Raw genomic sequence first — 21011 nt, 5'->3', positions numbered from 1 at the left:
TACTCCTCTCGTTTGGGAGGAGTTCCGAAATCGATTTAAGGAGCCGTTTAACTCGATATTAATGACGACGTCGTGTGAACGCATACAGCGTTAAATCGGTATATCGGCCATTAAACCGATTTAAAGTCGCAGTGTAGACCTGGCCTAAATCTCATCGAAGGTCAATGGGGCTTAGGCGCCTAAATGCCAAACTCATTTTTTTAAATGGGATTTGGGGCATGCCAACACTGCAACCAACCAATACGCCCACCTGCCCCACAGCAGCAAGTCTCAGAGCCTGGATCAAGGGGCTTGAGCTACGGAGCTAAGAATAGCAGTGTAGACTTTCCTCCTGGGGCTGGAGCTTGAGCTCTGAGCCCCTCCCACCACTCACTGCGTCTGAGCTCTACTCCAGCTTGAGCATGAGTGTCTACACTGCTATTTTTAGTCCTGTAAGGAGAGCCTAGTCAGTTGACCCGGACTCTGAGACTTGCTGCCATGGGGTTTCGGTTTTGTTTGTTTGTTTGCAGTGCAGATGTACCCTTAGGTACATCTGAAAATGTTACCCATTTTCTCTTAAGTAGCCACATGAAGTAAACTTCTTTAAACCTATACATGCTGGTTCAACAGCATTCTAGCAATTCTACAAGTGAGAAAAGAGTATGGAGCCCATTTCCTATTTGTTAGTGAAATTCACTGTATCTCTGGAAAGCCCAAACAGGTTTTGTATGAGCAAAGTGTGTGAAACACTGGAGGGCAGAGTGGGCCGACAAACCTGCAGAAGTCCTTCCCTATCATTTGTGTGTAACTGCATTTCTGTAATCACAGATCTCAGGAAATCTCCCCCGGTTAATTCCCATCTCCACCTTCTGCATCAGCCTATATGAGGTGAACAGGACTTCCCCCACAGCTTGCAGGATGTGTGTCAGCTGTTACCCAGTATACATCCTGGGTGCTATGCAGCTGGGTGGTGGTGTTTTATCAGTGACTCATCAACCTAAGGTTGAGTCAGAACAGAGGGTCTTGGGGGACCTCCTCAACTGGGTGAATTTCACCCATATACAGATGAAATGGGTTAGGACTAAGAGCTGCTAATTCACTTCTGGTTGGAACAAATGTTCAATAATTTCACCAACATTTTCTTACTCAGTTTTAACTGGGAAAGAAAGACATGATTTTACTTAACATAATTCACACTGTAAATAGTACAGTATGGCAATGTCACATTTTTAATATTATTCAGATCTTAACATCTTTTAAGCTATGTTTATACTACAGACCTTAGAGCGATACAGCTGTGCTGCTGTAAGGTCTCCCGTGTAGCCGCTCTATGCCGGTGGGAGAGAGCTCTCTTGCCAACATAGTGCTCTCCACACCAGCACTTTTGTCGGTGAAACTTATGTTGGTCGGGGTGTGTTTTTTCACATCCCTGACCAACAAAAGTTTTGCCAACAGAAGTGTTAGTGTAGAAAAAGCCAAACATTATATCACTCCTGAAACTGGCACTTGTTCAGTAACTATTGTCCTATAGATTTTTATTTCTGCTTGTCTTACTTGAACACTGAGTTCCTGTAAACAAATGATGATAAAATAAAATAAACATACACCCTCCACTTCTTTCATTCCTAATAGGCAAAATTTTAAGGTTCCAGAACTGTACGTTATTCAGGTCTAAGCGGATGAGTTATCTGCCAAGGTAGTTTTATTATTTACGAACTGAACAGATTGATTCCGATAGCTTATTTTGTACATAGCTTTGTAGTCACCTCATTCACAATAGTTATGCCCTTTGGAAATATGCTTTAAAATACTATTTATCACAACTGCATACATCATTCAGTAATAATTACTGGAGGAAGGGCCATAAAGCAGAACACTTTCTTCAACTACAGTTCACACAAGAAAATTAGTTAGATCCTTGTAGAAATCAAAAGAGCTCAAGACAACTCTCCTACACGTCCATACATTGTCTTTAATTAGCATGCTGGCAAATGTCTTAATGAAATGTGTTTTTAAGAAATGTATTCGTTGATTGTACAGAAATGGCATCTCCATACAGATTGCTGCACATTCAAAATATGTACAGCAGATTGAATTTATAACAAGCAGCAGCCAATACATTATGTTGTTCTATTAAAACATGCAGGTGTGTTATGATAAAACTGTGATAAAAGTTCAGCAAACAGAGGGTCAGATTAGTCATTGCTTTAATCCAGTTTTACACCACTGTAACTCTGTTGATTACACTGGAGTCATACTGGTGTACAACTGGAATAACTCAATACTGAATTAGACCCAGAGTATTTTAAACATCATAGCATCAGTCAATAGATCACACAGTTTACAGACAATGATAATTCAACTCAGGTACTTCAAAACATCCCTGGGAATTGTGTGTATGTGTATAATTAAAATTCTGTCAATGTAATCAACATTTACCATCATTTTAGTGCATAAAGACAATAACTAAGTAGAAAAAAAACAACGCATTTGTAAATCAAGTTAAATGAGTTCCCCACCTTTAAACCTGCTATACCTGGTGGACCAGTATCCCCCTTTTCTCCCTGAAATGCAGATACATAGGCCATGTTAAATATCAAAATGCAGTACAACTACAGTGATTAAAAAAAACTCTTGCTTGTTTAGAATTACATAAAGTGCTGTCTTCAGCTCTGCATTACTACAACTTTATGGTGGTGTAACTCCACTTTCCTTACAGAGAAAGAATGGAAATATGTTGATTTCAACAAAGTTACGCCAGTTTAAAATAGAAATAATGCATTGATGAATCAGGCCCAAGACATAATGATTTTGCTGAAAAATCTTCCAAAAATATTCTTTTAGGAATGCTTTTACTCATGATAATTAGACTTCCCTGGCTTCTGGTGGAAAAAGAAGTTTTTCATAATAATCAATGATCTCATTATCCATAAAAACAGATTTTGGATACGTACTTATCAGCTGGAAACAGAACACTGGGGTCACTGTGGTAGATGACCGCACCTGTGCTATGAATTAAAATCACATCATTGATCTGGGATGGATAGCTCTATCTAAAAATATGAGTTATGTTGTACTAAAACTTATCACTTAGTTGGACATTAAACTCCATGTGATTTCTAGTTGGATTTCTAGAGCCTTTTGTCACTCAGAGTACATGAAAACTAAATTTTGCATCTGATTTCACATGGTAATGAAAATCAGTTTCATCTGTGAAAATTAGGTGCAAAACCCTACAACTGGCTCAGAATGGTGACACTGTACACCCACGTTATACCCACTTTGCACTGGAGTAAATTACTTTCATTGTCTAGGCAGAAATCACTCAAGAGCTATCAACAAAAGGCTTGTTTTAAATAGGGGGGAAATAGTCGATGTGTTAAAATCCACAAAGTGATTCACAGGATTATGCCAGACTGAAAAACAGCAATCCAAGAGAAAATGGCTTATAGTCCATTTCTGCTGGCTATTGAGGGGAAGGTATGTCATGCAAAACTGGTTTGGGAGACAAATATAATAGACATGTGACCACCTATTTATCTAGGCACATCCCATTAGTATCTGAAGCCCAGATCTCAAAGATATTTAGGTGCCTAACTCCATGGGAATTAGGCACCTAAATACTTTTGAGGATCTGGGCCTGAGTTTTTTTTCTCCTGCTGATGATAGCTCATCTCAATTGATTGGACTCTTACAGTTGGTATGCATACTTCCACCTTTTCATGTTCTCTGTATGTATAAATATCTCCTGTCTGTGTGTTTCATTCTATGCATCCGAAGAAGTGAGCTGTAGCCCACGAAAGCTTATGCTGAAATAAATTTGTTAGCCTCTAAGGTGCCACAGTACTCCTGTTCTTTTCACATATAAATGAACTTATCCTAACAACATCCCTGTGAGGCAACCAACTATTATCCCCATTTTAATAGATGAGGAGGTGAGGCATAGAGGGATTAAGTAATGTGCCCAAGGGTCACATACGAAATCTGTGGCAGAGCTGGAAATATCTTGTAAATCCCATTCCAGTTCTTTCACCACAGACCATCCTATCTTTCTTATGTCACTGTGGTTACAAGCAGTGGATCTTTTGAAAGACAACAAAGAGAGATTTTTCTAGAAAGAACAGAGTCACTTCCTGGCACTCAGATACCCACACATTTTGGGAGCTGTAACATGTAACCTTGAGCTAACAAAGGACAAAGAGGGATTGCATTGAGCCAAAACACAATGGGATAAAAGAATGGATTTCTCCTGCCATATTACAGCCAGTCCTTCCAACAAAAATCACCTATTATTGCCCATCTAGTGATATTATTCGAGCATGTTTGCATTACGATTCCTCTCTTTCCTTATACAACAAGTGTAGCTTTAAGATGTCCTGAACTGGATTTGTGGTGATTGCTAGTCAGGATAAGCAAGGCTGGATGCTCTGACTGAAGAGTTCAGAGGAAAATCCACAAGGAGAACCTCGTGTTCTTTCCTAAGTTCTTTCCTCGTGTTCTTTCCTATTCCGACTGACCTTACAGGGTATGAGCATGATCTGGCCCTGAGTATTCCAATTTGCTGGGATGGTGAGCACTTGCAGCTTTCTCTAACTTCCATAGGCATTGTATGTGTGCAGCATCTCTACAATCAGGCTACTTACGCAGGTGCCTAAATATAGACTAAGGTGCCTACCCATAGGCTCTCAAGTTAGAATGTTCTGGCCTTGGTGTTTGTTTATTGAGATACTGTACAATATGTACCATATAACTAGGGACCCTGGCTTTTACTGAAAACTCCAAAAATATTCCTTGGTTTTGAAAAATTCAGTATTTGGATTTTTCAGCTGCTCTAACTCCCCAGACCTAGCTCCCCCCATCGCTGACTCTCTGCCGGCCTCCTCAGCATGCCTGTGCAGAGGAGAACAACTGCCAGTTGGTGGCTCTCTCAGCTGCACAGTCGGGGAGTGAGATAGACAGGGGAAAGCTGTACCCTTGAGAACTGGCCCCTCCTGATCCCAGCTCTTCAGCACGGCCCCAGGACATACAATCTCAACCCCTTTCCTTCCCCCTCCATCTTGCAGGACACCCCTTTCTACCCATCTCCCTCCCCTCTGCCAGGAAACCCCTCTTCCTCAATAGGCACCTGCTTCCCCAAGATGGCCCCAGTGAGTAGCTGGGCTTAGAGAGGAACCCCAGGGCACAGAGCTGGGTCCACTTCACCAGCTGGACAGAGCTCCCTCCTCTCCTTGGGCTGGGAATAGATCACACCAATCCCCCCATGGGGCCAGGGAGTGAGCTGAGAAGTGCTGAGACTCAAGATCTTATATCAAGTGTAACTGCTCAAGTCAACAGTAAACTGTTTTGTAAAAAGAAGGTTTTTTTGTAATGGGGATATAATGGTTTTATAAACAACAAATTTTTCTCTAAGGGTACGTCTACATGTGCAGCGCCGCAGCTGTGCTGCTATAGCGTGCATGGTGAAGACGCTCTAAGCCGATAGGAGACAGTTCTCCCATCCATATAGCTCTGTGCACACTAGTGCTTATATCAGTGTAACTTACATCACTCATGGGAGTGGAATAGTCACACTCCAGAGTGATACAAATTTTGCCAATATAAGTGGTGGTGTAGACAGAGCCTAATTGATGCTTTCTTTCTGTCCTCCCAACCCCCAATACTAAACCTGATATTTACCTGGAAAACCATGATGTTAGTTTTTTGCATCGATTTTCGCCCATTTTTAAATTCTTGAAATAAAAACTGATATACTCCTGGAAAATTAATAAATAAATAACATTTGGAAATGAAAGGCCTTACATATAACATTTAACTACATGTTTAGCTAAACACTCAGGACAAAATACTGCTCTCACTACTTTGGAATAATGCCATTAAAGCAAACTCCAAAATTACACCCTTGCTACTGAAAGAAAAATGTGGCCCAAGGTATTTAGGACACGCCAATGTTATCCAGAAAGCACTTTTTTTGTTTGTTTTTTAAAAAGAGAAAGCTTTGGTACAAAAGAACAAAAGAAAAAGTGACCTGAATTACTCTAAATATGATAAACTAAAGTGGAAAATGCAAAATACAAAAATATGCTAGCTTTCAAATGTAGTTTGTTATATCAGTTACCTTTGGTCCCATTGGCCCACGCTGTCCAGTCTCCCCAGCACGACCCTACAAAGTATTCTGAGTTTACTGATATATCAATTTATCATTTCATATTCATTTTTTCTCAAAAACAAACAAGCTCACAATCACAACCATAGAAAAGTCTTTTAGTAGCTGTATCAACAGAAAGAATTAAAATGCAAAAAAAAAAAAATTTGTTAGATATTTTGAAGTCTATCAGCTTAATATTTTCTTGTAATAGGCAGAGTATATAGTGATAGTTATATTTAAGGTGCCCAGGTGTTTCCATTCTAAGGCGTTGCTTATAATTTTTTTTCAATCACTTACGTAACTGGCTGCAATTTTGAAGGTTAAGTTCTCAGCCTGGGAGCAATATTTTGGAAAAGTTTAAATCAAAATGATGTTGCCATTTTTAAAGATTGGGGAGAATAAAAATATACATACTTTCCCCATTATAAAACACATCTTTGTGACCTTTCTTCTGAGCAGCCTGAGCCAGGAATTGGTGTTAGATGGTAAAATGTAAAATTTGGCAGGAAGTGACAGTATTCCCTATCTTGCAGAGGTGACTTTTGGTGTTCTGGTGAAAACTGCTTGTGATTTGTCAACATTATAAACATTTAAAAAACCCTACTTTGTGCATATGCACTGAATTTTTGTAATGCAACCACTTAAACTGCCATTGTTTGTTTGTTTTTTCTGTCTCTGAATGCTTAGGGCAGGTCTGCTCTTAAAAAACCCCAGCAGCAGTGCATCTGCACCCTAATAGTGTTTCAGTGAAGACACTACCTACGCCAAGGGGAGGGGTTCTCCTGTCAGTGTAGGTAATCCACCTCCCTGAGAGGCAGTAGCTAGGTTGACAGGAGAATTCTCCCATAGACCTAGTGCTGTCTACACCATGGGTTAGGTTGGTTTAACTGTATTGCTCAAGGGTGTCCATTTTTCACACCCCTGAGCAATGTAGTTATATGACCTAATTTCCTAGTATAGACCTGGCCTAAGATTAGGAAAGCTCCTAGGCAGTGTTCCTTTCTCTTGAGTTAGTGAAGTTGCACTGCCTTCTTCAGTGCAATAAGTATTGGTGCCAAAAGAGTGCTGCGTTATTCCATTTGAAAGAGGCCCGGGCTACACTAGAAAATTAAGTTGGTTTAACTATATCCCACAGAGGTGTGAAAAATCCACTCCCAGAGCAGCATAGTTAAGTCAACCTAGCTCCCAGTGTAGAGGGAAGAATTCTTCCATCGACCTTCACTTTGTGGAGAGCTGGATTAGCTACGCTGAGCCCTGGTCTACACTACAGAATTACTTCAGTATAACTACATTACTCAGGAGTGTGAATAATCCACACCCCTGAGTGACGTAGTTATACCGACCTACGTGCGGGTGTAGACGCTCAGGAGAGCCTTTCCTGATAACATAGCTACCGACTCTCATGGAGACAGAGTTATTAAACAGATGGGTGAGCTCTCCCCTATTAGCTTAGGACACGGACCTCAAACTCAGATCACCTGATGGCCATATGAGGACTAGTACATTGGCCTGAGGGACACATCACTGACACCTTTTCATATAAAGTACAAAAGCCCCCCCTCTGCCCACACCCCACTCCACCCCTTCCATGAGGCCCCGCCCCTGCCCTGCCTCTTCCAACCCCTTCTCCAAAGCCCCCACCCCAACTCTGCCCCCTCCTGCCCCATTCCAATCCTTTCCCCAAATCCCCACCCCTGCCCCACCTCTTCTCCACCTCCTCCCCTTAGCGCGCAGCTCCCTGCTCCTTCCCCCTCCCTCCTGGAAAGTGCTAAGTGCCGCCAAACAGCTGTTCAGCAGCAGGAAGCCCCTAGAGATAGGCAGAGGAGCAGGGACGCGGTGCGCTGGGGGGGGAAGTGGGTGAGGGGAGCTTGGGAGCTGCAGGAAATAACTCCAGATGGTGTGGGGGGGGCACGGGTTGCTTGGTGGGCTGCAGCAAATAACTCCATGGGCCGCATGCGACCCGCAGGCCACGTTATTGAGACCCCTGGCTTAGAGCATCTTCACCAGAAGCACAGTGCAAGTGTAAGTGATGATGCGAGTTTCTAATGTAGACCTGCCATAAGGGAAGAACCACTCCCATCGGCATAGGCAGTGCAGCTGTGCTGCTGTAGGATTTCAAGTGTAGATAAGCCCATAGAAAGGAGTTCATGAAATAAGACAGGAGCACTTGTCTCACCAACTGCACACATTATCCATTACAGAGCTCTCCACTGATGTCTGGCAAATAGATAAACATAGCACAAAGTCTTTGTTGCTTCATTTTCCTTTGTAAAGAATGCACAAAATTAAATACAAAAGAATTTCAAGGTTGCAAAGTGAGACACACAAAAGTCAGGAAATGACAAAGTTAAGGTTGCCAGCATTGCCCTAACTCAGTTCCTGTGCATGTATGCATTACAATACAGTCCTCATCAGCACTGGATCACCTACTGTCTCAAAAGAAGTTCCTTCTGAATGGAACAGATTAAAATATGGTTATGTTTTACAGACATACAGTAGGGAGTCAAACCCAAGGAGTTTTTGAGTAACAACTACTTCCAGCTGATGACTGAGTGACAATCAAAGCTCATGTTCTTATAAAAGGCTGTGGAACATACTTGAGGTGAAGTGAAGTCCCACAGAGTCACATGGAATTTGGGGTAGTATCCTGAGACAGTTTGGAGAGAGAGGGTTCTCTGACTTAACATTTACAGATACAGCTGCTTTTGTTAAGGTTCTGAAAGCAGAGCTGCCCTTGCAGGTATAACCAATGCAGTGCTGTGTTTCTGAGTCTGCAGACAGCCTAAAACAATGACTCAGAGGTGTGAACTCACCTGCCTCTTAATCTCAATAGGGTGTCAGCTCTAAAGCCCAATGATGACACTTGGATGTCAACATTAACTGTCCCACCGTTGATCATTTGAGCAGATACAATGGAGGAGGCATCAGAGTGATGTAAGTGAAGCTGAATATGATAACAAGGCACTGAACAAATAATTAAATATAGGGCTGTCAAGTGATTAAAAACATTAATTGTGATTGATCACCCAGTTAAATAATAATAAAACACCATTTATTTAAATATTTTGGATGTTTTCCACATTTTCAAATACAATAACTCCTCGCTTAACGTTGTAGTAATATTCCTGAAAAATGTGACTTTAAGAGAAATGGTGTTAAGCGAATCCAATTTCCCCATATGAATTAATATAAATGGGGTGCGGGGGTTCAGTTCCAAGGACATTTTTTTCACCAGACAAAAGACTATATATCTACATCTATATATCTATCTATATATATACACACACACAATAGATATATATATAGATATATATAGATATATATAAGTTTTAAACAAACAATTTAATACTGTACACAGCAATGATGATTGTGAAGCTTGGTTGAGGTGATGAAGTCAGAGGGTCAGATATTTCCCAGGGAATGCCTTACTGCTAAATGATGAACTAGAACAGCTGAGCCCTCAAGGGTTAACATATTGTTGTTAATGTAGCCTCACACTCTACAAGGCAGCACAAATGGAGGGAGGGGAGACAGCATGGCAGACAGAGACACACACCCTATGAGAGACAGATGTGTATTGCCCCTTTAAGTATGCTGAGCGCACTCTAAGTACATTGCCTTTTTAAGTAGATCAGCAAGTTGAAACAGCAGCTGCTACCAGCAAGCTCCCTCAGTTCTGAACCCTCTCGTGTCCCCCACCCCCACTATATGGAGATGGGGTAAGCGGGAGGCAGGAACAAGGGGGAGAGGGACACCCTGACATTAGCCCCCCGCACAGCAAGCAGGAGGCACCCGGGAGCAGCTCCAAGGCAGAGGGCAGTAGCAGCACATGACAGTGGGAGGAGGAACAGCTGAACTGCCGGTAGTTGACAGCCTCCTGGGCAGTTGCCGCACAGGGAACTTAGGGGAACAGAGAGCTAATGGGGGGGCTGCCAGTCCACCCTAGTTCCAAACCCCCACCGGCTCCAACAGGCTGCTCTTCCCGCAAGCAGTGGACAAAGCAGGCGGCTGCCAAATAATGTTATAAGGGAGCATTGCACAACTTTAAACAAGCATGTTCTCTAATTGATCAGCAACACAACAACAAAACAATGTTAACCAGGACAACTTTAAGTGAGGAGTTACTGCATACTGATTTCAATAACAACACAGAATACAAAGTGTACACTGCTCACTTTATACTTATTTTTGATTATTTTGATTACAAGTATTTGCACTGTAAAAAAAACAAAATAAATAGTATTAGGTAAATTGAAAAATACAAGTACTGTTGTGCAATCTCTTCATCATGAAAGTTGAACTTGCAAATGTAGAATTATGTAAAAAAAACCTGCATTCAGAAATAAAACAATGTAAAACTTTGGAGCCTGCAAGTCTACTCAGTCCTACTTCTTGTTCAGCCAGACAAGTTTGTTTACATTTGCAGGAAATAATGCTGCCCACTTCTTGTTTACAATATCACCTGAAAGTGAGACTAGGCATTCTCATGGCATTGTTGTAGCCAGCATCGCAAGATATTTACATGCCAGATGCCCTAAAGATTCATATGCCCCTTCATGCTTCAATCACCACTCCAGGAGATATGCATCCATGCTGCTAACGGGTTCTGCTTGATAATAATACAACGCAGTTTGAACAGATGCATGTTCATTTTCATTATTTGAGTCAGATGCCACCAGCAGAAGGTTGATTTTTATTTTATTTTATTTTATTTTGGTGGTTCGGGTTCTGTAGTTTCTGCATCAGAGTGTTCCTCTTTTAAGACTTCTGAAAGCATGCTCCACACCTCATCTCTCTCAGATTTTGGAAGGCACTTGAGATTCTTAAACTTTGGGTGAAGTGCTGTAACGATCTTTAGAAATCTCACATTGGTACCTTCTTTGCATTTTGTCATATCTGCAGTGAAAGTGTTCTTGAACCGAAAACATGTGCTGGATCATCATCTGAGACTGCTATAACGTGAAATATATGCAGAATAAGGGTAAAAAGAACAGGAGACATACAATTCTTTCCCCTCCCCCAAGAGTTCAGTCACAAATTTAGTTAATACATTTTTTTTAATGAGCCTCATCAGCATGGAAGCGTGTCTTCTGGAATGGTTGCCGAAGCATGAAGGGGCATACAAACGTTTAGCATATCTGGCATGTAAATACTTTGGAATGCTGGCTACAAAAGTGCCATACAAATACCTGTTCTCACTTTCTGGTGACACCATAAATAAGAAGCAGGCAGTATTATCTCCTGTAAATGTAAACAAATGTGTTTTTCTTAGCGATTGGCTGAACAAGAAGTAGGACTGAGTGGACTTGTAGGCTCTAAAGTTTTACATTGTTTTGTTTTTGAGTGCAGTTATGTAATAAAAAAAATCTACATTTGTAAATTGCACTTTCATGACAAAGAGATTGCACTACAGTACTTGTACGAGGTGAATTGAAAAATATGATTTATTTTGTTTATCATTTTTACAGTGCAAATATTTGTAATAAAAAATAATATACATTTTGATTTCAGTTAAAACACAGAATACAATATATATGAAAATGTAGAAAAATATCCAAAATATTTAATACATTTCAATTGGTATTCTATTGCTTAACAGTGCGATTAAAACTGTGATTAATCACAATTTAAAAAATTAATCCAGAATAATTTTTTAGATAATTGTGTGAATTAACTGTGATTAATTGACAGCCCTAATTAAATATTTATTTTCTACATAAAAGCCATATTCTACCCTTAATCTTGGCTGTGGGTGGGCAGAAGAATAGAGATCCCTAAAATTATAGCCCAGCCCACAGACTATAATTAAAAACAGAATTCAGCCCTCTTCACCAAATAGGCTTGACATCACTGCTTTAAACAGAGCTACCAACTTCTTAATACAAGGTTGAATTAAAGGTTTATATAAACTATACAGCAGATTGTCCCTGTTTTATAATCATTGCTGTAAATTACACACAAAATGATAATATGAATCTTTTGTTCAGTGTCTCTTTGAGAAATTACAATCCCATCTAAAGAAATTATGACAGAACAGATGCAGTACAAACAAACCCAAAGTACCTCCTAATACCTGGTTTTAATTAAAATCCTCTTAGAAGCAGACAGTCTTCTTTTTAACACAGGCAGAAACCTCTAGAGGTTTTATAGGATGTAAGTACCTCACGATGGCAGGTCCCTTCCCCCAAAGTGACACTGGCTTTGAATGGAGGGAACGCACAGGAGCAAAGTCTGCAAAGAGGGCAGTTGTGATGGTGGGAAATGGCAGAACCCTGCCCTCCACCAGGTACCACAGCGTTAATAGTGGGTGGCACTGCATGACCAAGGTGGCTGGGAACACACTGATTCAGTGCACCCCCACTGAGAGCACTCCCATGGAGTCCCTGGTGGATTTTAGAGTTGCCCAGACTGGCAAAAATTCTAGGGAGGGTGATAGAAGAAACAGTACCATGCTCCAGCCCTGACTGCATTTAGTACTTTCCTGCTCTCGGCAGAGTGAATCTGGCTCAAATATGCCAAAAAAGCCCAACTGCCCGTCATCTGATCTCTGTGCAGAACTCTACAGCTTACATCAGAATGGGGAAAAGCCTACATAACCGCTAGGTCCCATGTTTATTTTTACTGGTGCAATGCTCATGAAACTGAGCAACTAACACAGCTGTTAAGCCAAGCACAGAGAGGGCACGTACATGAGGCATTCTTAATCCACTTCAGCCCCTACCTGCAATATCCTCTACTCTTCCAGTCTTCAACTGTTTTTAAGCAGAAATATCCTATTGTGCTGAAACATATGATGGCTTTGTGATATAAACAAATGCCCTAATTAATTATTCTATGTGACCTAAAACTCAGAATTTATAGCTAAGTCTCTGACAGTGAAAGGCTAGAACATTAACCTAGCGTGTCATTCCAACTGGCGTGTTTCACAGGTCTGCCAATTATAGCCGAGGTCCGTATATGGTGGGGCACCGAATTGCACTTTTAAGGACTTACTTTCATTTTATTATGGAATGAATGTCTGAGTCTGCTTCTGAACATTAGTGAAACAGTGAATTTGTGTCAAATTCACTTAATTGTTCATTTTGAATTCATATAGTTTACTGAACACAACAGCAAAAAAGTATTAGAATTTAGGAAAGCAGTTTTGGAAAATAAAGAAATCCAGCCTGCGGGGCTGGCTCTACAGTTTTCGCCGCCCCAAGCAGCGCACCGAATTGCCTCCGGGGGGGGCGGGGGCAGTCCGTGTGCCATTAGGGCAGCAGGCGCGTTTCCACGATGGTGGCAATTCAGCGGCAGCTTCTATGTTTAGCTGAAGCCGCCCCTGACAGCTAAACATAGAAGCTGCCACTGAATTGCCCTCACCGCGGAAATATGCCTGCAGCCCTAAGGGTATACAGATTGCCCTTCGCGGCAGCAATTCGGCACTCTGCTAAGGGGCAAAACAACAGGGACTGCCGCCCCTTGCAGAATGCCGCCCCAAGCACCAGCTTGGAATGCTGGTGCCTGGAGCCAGCCCTGCCAGCCTGTGGGGTATGGAGGAGGGAGCAGAAGAGTTTTCACAAACTCCCCAAGTTTGTATCTTGGAGATTATGAACAAGAAGTGGTCACAGTTGGCAGAGAGTGACAGTGACCATGGATACTGAAGAGCCTACAATGTCAAAGGCTGCAGAGTGAAAAGGATAAAGGAGTATAAGGCAGAAAAACAGGCTTTTAGACAATCAGCAGCTGGTCATTAGAGACCTCTGTAAAACCAATTTAAATGGAATAGACGGGTTAAAAGCTAAATTATAGGTGATACATGGAGAGTTAGAAGAAGAACATAGAAATTGCCATTCCAGCCCAGAGCAGTGTTCTGTCTAGTTCAGTATCTTGTTATGGACAGTGGACCATTCCAGATGTTTCAGAAGGTGCAAGAAACATATCAGTGGACAGTTGTGAAATAAACTACCCATAGGGGAAATCAGTCACTGGTTGGCTTATGCCAGGATACATAAGAGTGTCAGATTCATTCTAAAAAAAGAATTGTATCCTAGCTAATGTAACTAGAGATGTTTTTATTATCTGTATAAATGTCCAATCACTCTGAATCCTGACAAGACTTTGACTTCACTCTTGTGATAGTGAGTTCCACAGGTCAGCTAAACATGTCAAATTATTATTTTCTTCTCTGTTTTAAATGTGTTGCCTTTCAATTTCACTGAGTATCCCCTTAAAAGACGGTTACTCACCGTTGTAACTGTTGTTCTTTGAGATGTGTTGCTCATATCCATTCCAGTTAGGTGTGCGCGCGCCGCATGCACGTTCGTTGGAAGATTTTTACCCTAGCAACACCCGGCAGGTAGACTGGGCGCCCCCTGGCGTGGCGCCGCTATGCCACCGAATATATACGCCTACCGACCCATCCGCTCCTCAGTTTCTTTTTTGCCGGCTACTCCGACAGTGGGGAAGGAGGGTAGGTTTAGAATGGATATGAGCAACACATCTCGAAGAACAACAGTTACAACGGTGAGTAACCGTCTTTTCTTCTTCGAGTGCTTGCTCATATTGATTCCAATTAGGTGAATCCCAAGCCTTACCTAGGCAGTGGGGTCAGAGTGAGAAACTGCAGAGTGCAAGACCGCCAAGCCAAAGGCTGCATCGTCTCTGGATTGTTGGACCAGGGCATAATGGGAAGTGAAGGTGTGCACCGAAGACCATGTAGCCCCTCGACATATCTTCTGAATAGGTACTCGAGCTAAGAAGGCGGCCGACGAGGGCTTGGCCCTGGTCGAATGTGCAGTAACGTGGCCCGGAGAGGTGTGAGCTAAATCATAGCAAGCCTGGATGCACGCCGTTACCCAGGACAAAATCCTCTGGGAAGAGACGGGCTGGCCTTTCATCCGGTCTGCCTCTGCAACAAAGAGTTTGGGCATTTTGCGGAAGGTCCTCGTACGGTCAATATAGAAAGCGAGCGCCCTACGGACGTCCAGCGAATGCAACTGCTGCTCCCTAAGTGATGTATGGGGTTTGGGGAAGAAGACCGGGAGGAATATGTCCTGGTTGAGATGGATCGCCTCCTGACAAAGGGGGGAAGATCGAGTCCCTCCCTGCTTGTTTGTGTAGTGCATTGCGGTTGTGTTGTCTGTGAGCACTAGAACACAACGGCCCTGCAGATGATGTTGGAAAGTCTGGCAGGTGAGGCGGATCGCTCTCAGCTCCCGGACATTTACCTGCAATGCCAGCTCTTGGGCTGATCAGAGGCCTTGCGTGCAACGATGGCCTAGGTGTGCTCCCCAGCCAAGAGACGACGCGTCCGTCATTAGCGATACTGAGGGTTGTCTCGGATGGAACGGCATGCCTGCATGCACCAGGGAAGGTGTTAGCCCCCAGCTGAGGGAGCCTAAGACACTTTGAGGAACGGTGACGACCATATCTATGGAGTCCCTGCCTGGGCGGTAAATTGAGGCCAGTCAGACTTGAAGGGGATGCAGGCGGAGCTTGGCGTGCTTGGTTACAAAAGTGCACGCAGCCATATGGCCGAGAAGGCTGAGGCAGGTACGGGCTGAGGTCGTCGGGAAAGTTTGAAGGTTTTCTATGGCCACGAGTATTGCCCGAAATTGGGGTAGCGGAAGGCAGGCTGTTGCGAGTGTGGAGTCTAGAACGGCTCCAATTAATTCTATTCTTTGAGTGGGCACTAGAGTGGAATTGTCTATATTGATCATCAGGCCCAATCGCTCGAATAGGTCCGTGATGATGGCAACATGCCTGGAGACTTGGGCCTCGGAGGTCCCACGAATAAGCCAGTCGTCTAGGTAGGGAAAGACGCTTATGTGCCGACGACAGAGGAAGGCAGCCACTACTGCCATACACTTTGTGAACACGCGCGGGGCGGAGGAGAGGCCAAACGGAAGGACCGTAAATTGAAAGTGTTGATGGTGCACCATAAACCTTAGGTACCATCTGTGCGGAGGGTAGATGGAGATGTGAAAGTATGCATCCTTCATGTCGAGAGCAGCGTACCAGTCTCTGGGATCCAGGGATGGGATGATGGTCCCCAGAGACAACATGCGGAACTTCAACTTCTTCAGGAAGACGTTGAGACCGCGTAGGTCCAGGATGGGTCGGAGATCTCCTTTTGTCTTGGGAATTAGGAAATATCGGGAGTAAAATCCCCTGCCCCTGAACTCCTCCGGCACCTCCTCTACAGCTCCGATTGAGAGGAGCGTACGAACCTCCTGCCAGAGGATTTGCTCGTGAGAGGGGTCCCTGAAGAGGGACAGGGAGGGGGCAAAATAAATTGGAGGTGGTATCCAAATTCCACCGTGTGTAGGACCCAGCGGTCTGAGGTTAATTGGGCCCATGCAGGGAGGAAGGAGGAAAGGCGGTTGGAGAACTGAAGAGGATCCTGGGGGAGGACTGGTGCTCTGCTCTCGGGTGCACCTTCAAAAGTTCGGTTTTGGTCCTGCTGATGGTTTGGCCGGACAGTTATTCTGGCCCCCTTGGGAACCCGATTGCTGTCTGTGGTTCCCGCGACCATGACTCCTGCTAAAGTCTTGTCGTGGCCTGGATGGGGGGTAAGGGCGCTGAGGTTGGGTCCGGAAGGACCTCCGTTGGGTTTGCGGAGTATGCATCCCGAGGGAACGCATGATGACGCGATTGTCTTTGAGACTCTGAAGTCTAGGGTCCGTTTTCTCTGAGAAAAGGCCCTGGCCCTCAAATGGAAGGTCCTGAATAGTGTGTTGCAGTTCAGGGGGTAGACCCGAGACTTGCAACCATGATATTCTCCGCATCGTAATCCCCGAGGCCATGGTTCTGGCCGCCAAATAGGCAGCATCGCATGAGGCCTGCAGGGAAGTCTATGCTACTTTCTTCCCTTCCTCCAGAAGGGCTTTGAATTCCAGACGGGAGTCCTGTGGGATCAGTTCAGCAAACTTACCCACTGACTGCCAGGTGTTATAATTATACCTCCTGAGCAGGGCCTGTTGGTTAGCCACCCGCAGTTGAAGGGCCCTGGCGGAGTAGACCTTACGCCCCAATAGATCCATCCGTCTAGCCTCCCGTGATTTTGGGGCAGGGGCTTGTTGGCCATGGCGCTCTCTCTCATTCACAGATTGAATGACCAGAGAGCATGGAGGAGGATGCGTATATAGATATTCGTACCCTTTAGAGGGTACCATGTATTTCCTTTCCATGCCTCTGGCCGTAGGAGGGATAGACGCCGGAGACTGCCAAATAGTGTCTGCTTTGGCTTGGATAGAGCGGATGAATGGCAGAGCCAAGCGAGTTGGGGCGTCTGCTGATAGTATGTCTATGACCGGGTCTTCCACCTCCGGGACCTCCTCCACCTGCAGGTTGATTTTTAAAGCAACTCACCGGAGAAGGTCCTGGTGGGCTCGGAGGTCAATCGGGGGCGGCCCCGATGCTGATGTACCGGCTACCGCCTCGTCTGGTGAAGAGGAGGACGACAAACCGGGCATGACTGGCTCATGTAGTGATTCCTGTTCCTGAGGAACATCAGGGTCCGGGAACACCTGAGGGTCCTGCGCCAGAGCCGAAACGTCTGTACCTGCTGGAGGAGGGCGGCTAACAGTGGCCTCCGGTGCACGATGTTCTGACGGGGCAGAACGAGATGTAACCGTGGGTTCGCCTTGGGCCTGGTGATATGCCCAAGGCGTCCAGAAGGACCACTGAGGCACTTGTTCCGTGACCTGGGCCTCCTGAAGGACACGGCTCTGCAATTCTGAATCCCCATACACAGTGCTATCAGCGCGTGAAGACTCAGATGGGTGCCGTGATGGCCATGGCGGAGCAGAGAGTCCGTGAGGAGGAGCCCTGTGCGCAGGGTACCGTGCGTCGTGCTGCACCGGAGAGCGGTACTGGGAGTCGTACCGGTGCCGAGAGGGTGACCAGGACCTGCGACCAGCGCGGTGCCAGGAGGTCGACTGGGATCGAGAAACCCGATAGTGAGAGTGGCTACGGCGGGAACGGTGCTGGGAGCTGGACCACCGTGTGGAGTACTGGTCCAGAGAGCGAGATCTTGAGCAGTGCCGTGAGTACGACCGGTACCGAGAAGGGGGTCAGTACTGGGACTGTGAGCGGCGCCTGGATCGGGACCGGCGGTGAGATTGGGAACGCTGGTGAGATCTCGATCTCGAGCAGTGCCTGCCTGCAGCGTCGATGGAAGGTGGCCTGACCAGGGCAGGCTTCCCTGTTGATGCAATAACCCGCACCGGCGGAGCCGGGGGTTGAGGCAGGGTGGGCTCCGTTAGAGCAATGAGTTCCCTCACCGTCAAAAAGGTCTCTGCGTAGTGGGAATGAGAAGCTCTACCGAGGTTTGTGCCGGGGAGCTGTCACGCACCGGATTTGACGGCTCTTGCATGGCCGGAATCAACGGTGCCGAGATTGCCGGTGCCGCGGCAGTTGTTGGTGCCAGGCGACTCAGTTTTGGTTGATGCTCAGACTGCGGTGTAAGTATTGGAGCCGCAAGAGCTTTAACCTTCTCGGCACGCGGGGAGAGGGAGCGGTGCCGGGCTGTCTTCTGTGCCAGTGATGGCTGGTGCCGGGGCATCTTGGCGGTGCCGGCGCTCTCCGGTGCTGACGAGGCACTTCTCCCCGGTGCGGACTGTGCAGCACTTGGTGCTGAAGCTGGAGGAGTGAGGGCTGCCTCCATTAGGAGCTGCTTAAGACGACAGTCTCGCTCCTTTTTTGTCCGTGGCTTAAACGATTTGCAAATCCGGCACTTATCAGTGAGATGGGATTCCCCCAGGCACTTTAGGCAGGAGTCGTGGGGGTCTCCCATTGGCACCGGCCGGCGGCAGGCTGAGCACGGTTTGAAGCCCAGTGAACCAGGCATGGGCCTGGGCACCGGGAGAGGGGAAGGGGCTAATCCCCAACCCTCTAAAGTATATACACTAACTACGTTAACAAAGGCAAATAAGGTATAAACTACAACTATAACTATAAAAACTATATATACAATAAGTACAAGAACGGGTGAAGAGCTAGGGAAGTGAAGATCAGCTAAGCCGCGCTCCACTGTTCCAACGACCGACATGGGCGGTAAGAAGGAACTGAGGAGCGGACGGGTCAGCAGGGGTATATATTCGGTGCCATAGCGGCGCCACGCCAGGGGGCGCCCAGTCGACCCGCCGGGTGTTGCTAGGGTAAAAATCTTCCGATGAACGTGCACGCGGCGCGCGCACATCTAATTGGAATGGATATGAGCAAGTACTCGCAGAAGAACCTTGAATTATGAAACTAAGTATATTTACCTTGTCCTCATTATTTTCTATACTTCACAGTCATGTACACTCTTATTCATCTTCTCGCTAAACTAAGCACTCTCAATGGGCACTCTCAATCTTTTCAATCTCTCCTCATGAAGAACCTTCTCCTGGGCACTAATCTTTTTTATTGTCCATCCATTGTCCCTTTCTTTTGAATACCTCTTTTTTGAGACAGGATGACCAGAACTCATAAGATTCTTCTAAGTGTGGGCACAGATAGATTTGAGTAATCTCATTATAATAGCTTCAGTATTATTTCCTCTTTCATTATCTATATAGCCTAACACTGTTTGTTTGAGGTTTTTGCTATTATTGTTTTATTTAGACAGCTGCTATGCAATGAGCAGACCCTTTCACTGACCTTTACACAATAATTCTTTCTCCTAAAAAGTTTATTTTAATAATCAAGGTTGCATAACTAGACAGCTTGATCAGTCGGGCTGGAGGGGAAAAAAGGGAGGAAGGAGAAGTGGCTTTTTATTGTTTTGTTTTTTTCATGTTCAGGCGAGAAAAGTCATGAATTAAGACTAATGGGAAGGAGCAAATAAGGAGATAGAGAAAAAAAACTGCACTTTATCCTATAAACTTTTAAAACTGTAACAGATCAGCAAATATTTAAACTAATCATATACCCCAAAAAATTACATGAAAACTATACAGATTTCCTGGGCAACATCCTGATGACAATTTAGTACAATATAAATCAAGAGCAACTCAATCAAAACCAGTAGAATCACTCCAGATTTCACTTGTGTGAGACAGATCTGGGTCCTCCTACTACCCATTTTTCTTAAGACAGAAAGAATAGCCTAGCTCTGCATGAAATCAGAATATAATATAATATAGCTGGACCAGTTAACATACTCAAAGTATTCCAATCTTCCAGACAAACTGAATATAAAATGGGAGGAATATATTTCAAACAATTTTTTTTTGAAAACCGAATAAAAACCCAAGCCAAAAATCTTACATTTGGCCCTCTTGATCCTGGAATTCTGGGTTCACTCAACAAACTGATGCTCCCTGAGCCTTCCATGTCCTATAATGAAAGAGAAAAGAATCATAGAACATTACATTTTACACTCTCAGCCATTTTATATCAGGACTTCCACTTGAATCTTAAAAAGCAAAGACATTGAAGAAAAACCAAACATACTTTAAATTCTTCTCCAAAACCATTTTTCTATCAGTTCACTGCTAAGTATTAGAGGTGAGCTATATTCAAATGTGGGAACAGCACACCGATCCTTTGTGCCAATCGAGAACCTCGCAGAGTGATAGGTTTGTCACTTTATCAACCTTCCACATTATTTCACATTGGAAAAACAGGAGAACAGGCAAAGGAGGCTCTGGAGGCACTTTGCCAAGCAGCCTAATTGTGATTCAAGAACTAAAGTTATTTCTTCCCCTCACAATTGAACATTGGTCTCCTGCCTGCAATTACTGTGGATGCAAAAGGCGATTCACATGGATCACTGAAATGAGCACGAGCTGAGAGAACAGCAATGTCCATGCACGGAGAAAGGCTCTCTGAAGCAGAGGGCAAATCTCTATTACCAAGAAATGTGCATTTTCTTTATATACATGCCAATTCTTTTACAGCAGTGGAGAGTGCAACACTC

At 44.4% G+C, this 21011-nt stretch overlaps 1 protein-coding gene and 1 long non-coding RNA gene across 4 annotated transcripts in view; one reads left to right on the top strand and one right to left on the bottom strand.

Moving 5' to 3' along the window:
• The window catches only part of LOC142046342 (uncharacterized), a 934987-nt gene that overhangs the window by 623424 nt on the left and 290552 nt on the right, over window positions 1–21011 (top strand). The gene's annotated exons all lie outside the window — the stretch shown is intronic.
• COL15A1 (collagen type XV alpha 1 chain) overlaps window positions 1–21011 on the bottom strand; it is a 282178-nt gene that overhangs the window by 75108 nt on the left and 186059 nt on the right. For all 3 annotated transcript variants that reach the window (XM_032765559.2, XM_032765558.2, XM_032765560.2), the window contains exons 17-19: window positions 20360–20428; window positions 6095–6139; window positions 2499–2543 (exon numbers count right to left, since the gene is read on the bottom strand). In XM_032765559.2, coding sequence (XP_032621450.1) covers window positions 2499–2543; window positions 6095–6139; window positions 20360–20428 — 159 coding nt within the window. The remainder of the gene's footprint in view (window positions 1–2498; window positions 2544–6094; window positions 6140–20359; window positions 20429–21011) is intronic.

The sequence above is a fragment of the Chelonoidis abingdonii genome, chromosome 2, assembly GCF_003597395.2.
Source record: "Chelonoidis abingdonii isolate Lonesome George chromosome 2, CheloAbing_2.0, whole genome shotgun sequence".
Classification (NCBI taxonomy): Eukaryota; Metazoa; Chordata; order Testudines; family Testudinidae; genus Chelonoidis; species Chelonoidis abingdonii.
This window is presented reverse-complemented; position numbering and strand designations above follow the sequence as displayed.